This window comes from Ictalurus punctatus, chromosome 7 (assembly GCF_001660625.3).
Source record: "Ictalurus punctatus breed USDA103 chromosome 7, Coco_2.0, whole genome shotgun sequence".
Lineage (NCBI taxonomy): Eukaryota > Metazoa > Chordata > Actinopteri > Siluriformes > Ictaluridae > Ictalurus > Ictalurus punctatus.
This window is the reverse complement of record NC_030422.2, coordinates 8,916,343-8,922,863: the sequence shown is the minus strand read 5'-3', so window position 1 is coordinate 8,922,863 and position 6,521 is coordinate 8,916,343. Positions and strand designations below refer to the sequence as shown.

The 6,521-nt window shown below is 34.5% G+C and overlaps 1 protein-coding gene across 2 annotated transcripts; it reads right to left on the bottom strand.

Moving 5' to 3' along the window:
• Nucleotides 1–885: 885 nt before the first annotated feature.
• Nucleotides 886–3,015, bottom strand: ccl20l (C-C motif chemokine 20-like). Of its 2 annotated transcripts, NM_001200195.1 has the most exon segments (5): nucleotides 886–1,367; nucleotides 1,542–1,619; nucleotides 1,973–2,090; nucleotides 2,222–2,242; nucleotides 2,893–2,968. In NM_001200195.1, coding segments are annotated over 5 exon segments (324 nt in total). In that variant the 5' UTR covers nucleotides 2,918–2,968; the 3' UTR covers nucleotides 886–1,285.
• Between the last annotated feature and the right edge of the window lie 3,506 nt (nucleotides 3,016–6,521).

Below are 6,521 nucleotides of genomic sequence, written 5' to 3'. Positions count from 1 at the left end.
TTAAGGTGCATTGGGACACTTAAATCAGAGAGGAGAGGTTGGAAGTAATTTGTTACCTCAAAATAGTTCCCCTTCTAAATTTGGTTGTGTTTGCAAAACGGTACTGCTTCCTCACCTGTGAAATAAGGACTAAACTGAGCACATGTAGAGTGAATTATGTGATTGGTAGCTTGTACCTGATCGGAGAAATTGAAAGTGTTACAACGACTCCGTGTTACAACCGTCCCCAGTCTCCCTTAACTGTTATATGTACATATATAATAATGACTTGCTGACAATTTGTCAAGGGCGCTAACATGATGATCTACATAAGAGACTTTATTAGGAGACGATATTAATCCTGAACTTGTCTATTTTCTTTAGTCTGTAACTATTTAACTTAACTATTTAACTAGCTCACCATATGTTATTATGTTACGTTTTTTTGTTTGTTTGTCTGTTTGCTGTTGGTTTTACTCTCCCAATGGGCCTGCTAATGGATTTCTGATTTGTCCAACACATTGAGAAAAGATCTTGATTAAATATTGGAATCTTTTACTTGGTCTTGTATATATTGTGTGTATGTATATATTTGTGGAAATTGTTGGCTTTTTTTTGTCATATTTGGACAAGCAAACATTTGATCCTCTTTGAAACAATATATAGATTCATCTTAGGGAGTTTTTCCTCGCCACCGTCACAACCGGATTGCTCAATAGGGATAAATTCATACACTTAAAATCTGTATCCTGTCTTTATATGTAAAGCTGCATTGAGACAATGTCCACTGTTAAAAGTGCTATACAAATAAAATTTAATTGAATTGAATAGATTCAGACCTTACAGACCTCACCATGTGGTGCACATGGATTCCAAAAAAATGTCCAAGCAAGGAAGACAGATGCATCCGCTTTAATCAATCTTTAATGTGAAGCCATTGGTTTTGATGAAAGATACAGTCAGTGGATTAATGGGCAATATACTGTATATGTCACATTATTATATTGTACATAACCAAAGATAACTGTCTCAGATAATCATTTTATTCTGGAATTTGATGACACATCGTATTGAGAACAATGTCAAAGTAGCTGTTTTTTGGTTGTAGAAATTCTACTCCCTGTTACAAATGTTATAATTAAACACAACAATACCTGGTTAGAAGCATTAAAAAAAACCTTGAAAAAGGTTAACATGTTATAGATATAAGCGTTTGAAAACATCAGCTTATTGATTATATTTGCATTAGATTTGGAAAAAGACTCTGCAGCTTGTAGACAGAAGACATAGCCACGTGAAGAGGTGTTCACACATTCGTGGAGGTACTCCAAGTTGGGGTATGGTTGACCTTGTTATGAGGTTGCTGAGACATTTTTTTCATTTTAGAGCTGCAAAGAAATCAACAAGTTAGCGTCGCTATGGGCAGGAAGTGCTTCCTGTTTACTTGAACAGCCTACAGAGTGTAGTGAACAAAACCTTTTTTGAAACTTTCAGTAATGGACGTGGCCAATTTAAAGCCAGGTTAAGAAAAAGCTGAAAAGAGGCCTTGAGAAATCCATTACCTCAGACGTGCTAGGATGTTCCGCACCCACTCGTCCTTTGCAGATGCACACACTTTCTGGTTACGCTTTGTCAGGAATCTGGAAACGAACATGATTTATTATTATTTGTTAGAGAAAAAAAAGAAAAGAATGCACATACTACTGTACTAGTACTGTAATACTATATAATATTAATATTATACTATAAGTTGTATCACATTATCTAAATAATTCCCCAGCATTATATATAGTAGGGTAGGGTAGGGTACCCCAGCATTATATATAGTAGGGTAGGGTAGGGTACCCCAGCATTATATATAGGTAGTTTTGGTAGTATTTTGGTATTTGCTTGTTGATAGTATACTCTCATTTGTGACTGTATCTATGAAGGCTGTGTAACCACACTGCATTGTGGGTAATGGTTGGTGGCACCCTGTGGTGAGATGACTCACATGATGGCGTCGATGCGGCACACCTCGCGGGAACTCTGCTCCGCGAAACCTTTGATCTGATTGAAATTCACTGGTGTGCGAGTGTATTTGACGCAGCAGGCATGTTTCAGCGGCCCATCTAGCAACACACACACACACGCAAACACACACATTCAACATTGTCATTGTAGACCATTGTGCACCATTGTGCATAAATACAGCATCCTAATAAAATCTTTGAAAAAAAAACTCATTAAAATGAATACCTACTTAAATTACTGTAAAGCGACACTGTAACAAAAATGACAAATATTATTTTTTAAAAATAAATAATTTAAACCACATCATAATCACATTTTATTATAATTCAAAGAAATATTGTTTATATCACAAATAATTGACAAATACATGTATGTTATATGTTATATATTTTTAAAAAATTACCGTTGTATTGCTATGAAGATAAGAGAGGCTCATACACAGTACTAAATAATAATAATAATAATAATAATAATAATAATAATAATAATTATAATAATAATTATAATAATAATAATATGGTTAAAGGGGATAAATCAGATATACAAATGTATGTATTATTGTAATGTCATGTAGTGTGCCATTCATGCTAATCCTAAAATCATACCAGTTATCATCAATAATAACCTGATGAATATATGTTAATGAAGGAGTAGTAGTAGCAGTAGTAGTAGTAAAGTTGAAAAACGGTAAAATACTTTGGCAAGTGGTAAAATATTTATTCATCATAGATATATACCATGACCTTTGTTTTCAGGTACAAATGTACCTGAAACGATGAACAAGGTAAAAGTATAACCTCTGTGCGACAAGTTATATCGACAACAACAATATCCAAGTATTTAAATGTACAGTAATTGTTCCACACTACAGCGCTTTAAAAAAAAAAATGAAATACTCACATGCGTCTGTCATGAGACAGAACATGCACAGAAGCCAGCATCCAGCGAAAACGTTGGTCAAAACTTTCAGAGACATAATGGCAAATGAACTAGAGACACACACATGCGCTGTGGTCTTATATATATTACAGAAGAGGGAGATAACATATCATAGGTTACTACTCCCACACACACACATCACTGTGTGGGTATTTTTTTCAAAGGAATTTGCGGTGACTGAAATGGGGACACCTTGAAGATAAAGAGGACAGCAAAGCCAAAATTTCCAAGATATGCTTACAGTGCAAAAAAAATAAAAAATTAAAAATTAAAAAAAAAAACGCCAACACATTTTCGTGTCAAGGGGTATGAAGCAGTCATCAAGGAAAGTACGTTGTTTACAGCATAAAAAAATATTATATTTATTAACTGATGAGGTGGTGTGGCCCAGCTACTTAGTTTTATGGCACTCAAGACCACAAATCAAAGGTTTCGGGTTTTGTCATAAACTCCGGTGACATTTTTACTCAGGCTTGTCCGGAGTCTCAATATTATATTATATATATACATATATATATATATATACATATATATATATATATATATATATATATATATATATATATATATATATATATATATATATATATATATATATATATATTTTCCTCAACAACACTCGAGACCACAACATCATTTCCGTGAACAGATACTTTATGTTCTCATTACAGAACGAAATGTAATTGTCTGTGTCTACGTGTGGGGTTATATAATGTAGCGCCTATTCATTTCAAGTGACTATGTTTCAAAACAATTGTTTTTCTTCTTCTTCTTAGAGTATGTTCAAAATAATCGAGCTGAATGAGTCTGCTGTGGGCTTTTCCATGTGCTGTTCCATTTCTTTAAACAAACAAACCAAAATTGAATCATTTGTATAATTAATGTATCATTATCTTTGTCATTTCATTTACCTTACAATATAAAAGAGGTTTATACTACAGCACCTTGCACCTGTGTACTTATTTGTACAAAATCATCATATAATATAAAGTAAATGGGTTATTTTAGTTAATTCAATAGAAATTTTCATTGCAAGATGGTCTTAAACTCAACACTATTATTTCGCAATTACAACATGTCTGAAATTGTTTTATTTTTTTAATAGCACAACAATTTGTCACAATTATTTTTATTCTTTTCCATTTATTAAAGAATGAAGCTGGATTTTTAATACAGTTACATTTAATTTCCAAGTTAGTTCTTGTTATCACTTACCGTAAGTTAAAGCAGCTATAAACAGTCATTCTCTCACCAGCTACTGTTTCCCCCCCCTCACTTGCCATGTCGGAAAACTTAAACTTACAGCTTCACCTCGGACACTGGAGACTCCTTCTATAAACTTTTCTCCTGAGAGAAATCGTTACCATATCTACTTTAGAAATGACACATTTTGAATGATATTCTTTTTCAATCTGATAATGTGTCATCTACGACCTCATGAAAGAGAAAATGAGTAAAAACCTTCTGACCAATCGGATTTGAGAATTCAACAGCAGATGAAAAGCTACCACTTTTTTTTTAGCCTCATGATTAACAAGGAACTAAAACATAGGACTGGGCAGTATTTTGGAGCTTTTACTTGCCTGGTAAGCTAGTTAATAAATGTATCCTGATTCAATGTAGGGTATGTAAACTTTTCTCTGGTAGTGTATGTTGTATGTCCAGAAGGTCTTATTAACCTGGTTAGAAAACAGTCAGAAATATTGACATACTGGACTTTTCAAAGTGGACAAAAGAAGAAGAAGAAGAAGAAGAAGAAGAAGAAGAAGAAGAAGAGGGAGTGTACATTTACACACACAGTACTTTAAACGTTTTGTTTTTCTATTTGTGAGTAATTTTTCCCAAAAGTTGGTACAAATTCGAAGACAAGAGAGCTTGATTAGGCCAAACCAGGTAGTAAGCAGGAATTATAATAATCATCATCATAAAAAAAAGCTTAAATAGTGACTGGCCTTAAAACGAAGAAAAACGAAAGCAAAAAATGAAAGAAAGAAAACTTCACACCACCAATTACACAAGTTTCTGAAATGCGTTTATATGGAGTAGCTCTATGATTCACTTCAGAGAGTTACTTTTACACAAGGTTAAATGTTAGGTTGAAGGTTAAGTATACGTATCTGCAATGTCACCGTATGCCATGTGTGTATGGAGGGAAATTTGTTATGTAAGATGCACAGGCCTCTACTTTACCATGACCCATTTAGCGGTAAGAATGATTTTCCCCCCCCTGAGCGAAAAGAGCAAATTAACATGCTGTGCTTCCAAGTGACCTAGAAAAATGTTCTCAATATGAAGAAGCAACGTGAGACCAGTGTAAATGCGTATAACTCGTCTCACTGCATCTTTAAGTGTGTTTTGTGTGGCAGCCAGCGTAACACCGCTGTTGAATATCGGTGGAGGTGCACGTTCATAGGGTTTCTTAGCGAAAAAATAAACAAAAGAACTGTCCGAGAAAAATTCATCCACGCCATCTGACCACTCAGAATCGAGAATTCGGCTGATAGGAATGTAGCTCGAAGCTTGTTTATAATTATTGTATACCAAGTATGGTTTCAATTCATGAGAAACTTGCTGGTGGAAAGATGCTTTTATTCCTCTCACATGGGAGAAAAGTGGGAACTAGGCAACAGTTCCATGACACATTTTTTCTTGAGATATTGATTTGTAAATCATACCATCATCAGCATTAATTAAAGCTATCTTCACCTTTTTCATGCTGTTATATAACATGACTTTTATTGAGGCCTTGAGTCTTTGCAACTCCACACATTTCATGTCACAATACATTTCTTTTGTTCACATCAAAGGTCATTTTAAAACAATCGATAACAGACAGATTTATTTCAGCTTTAATTAACTGTATCAGAATTCCAGTGGGTGAAACTTTTATACACATCAAGTTGATTGTCTCTTTAAATAGTCTGGAAGATTTTGGAAATTTATGTAGTGACTTTTAGAAGCTTCTGATTGGCCAATTCTCATAATTAGGAGTTACTAGGGAGCATATCTGTGGCTGTAAATGGGCCTACAGTGTTTAGAGACAGTGCACTTCAAGCAACTCAGCCAAGACCTAAAAAAAAAAAAAACTGTTGACCTCTACAAGTCTGTTTCATCCTTAGAAGCAATTTCCAAACAACTGAAGGTATCACAATAATTTGTATGAAACAATTGTATAAAAATCATGGGACCACATAGACACTGCATTGTTCAGGAAGGATGTACAAATTAACTACCGATGATGAACAAACTTTGGTTCAAAAGGTTCAACTAAACCCCAAGACAACAAAAAAGGAACTGGTGAAGGAGTTGGAGGCATCAAGTACCAAAGTATGTACATCATGAGTCACCATGACCTGAAAGGCTGTCATGCAAGGAAGAGGTTCATCCTTTGCAGGTGATCACCAGCCATTTGGAGGAGTATTTTCGAATCAAATGAACCATAAATTGACCTGTTTGGCCATAATAATCATCCCTGAGGCTTTTAATCCGCAAAACACCATTCCAGTTGTGAAGCATGGGGTGGCAGCATCATGTTATGATTGTGTTTTGCTGGAAAAGGGAATGGTGCACTTCAAAAAATAGATGGCATC

Excerpts from the sequence above, each read along its gene's own strand:
- ccl20l (XM_017470960.2), bottom strand. The coding sequence starts at position 2,968 with ATGTCTCTGAAAGTTTTGACCAACGTTTTCGCTGGATGCTGGCTTCTG. Across the intron at positions 1,620-1,972 it reads TGCCGCATCGACGCCATCAT|ATTCCTGACAAAGCGTAACC; the intron begins GTGAGTCATCTC and ends GTTCGTTTCCAG. Across the intron at positions 1,368-1,541 it reads AACATCCTAGCACGTCTGAG|CTCTAAAATGAAAAAAATGT; the intron begins GTAATGGATTTC and ends ATTTCTTTGCAG.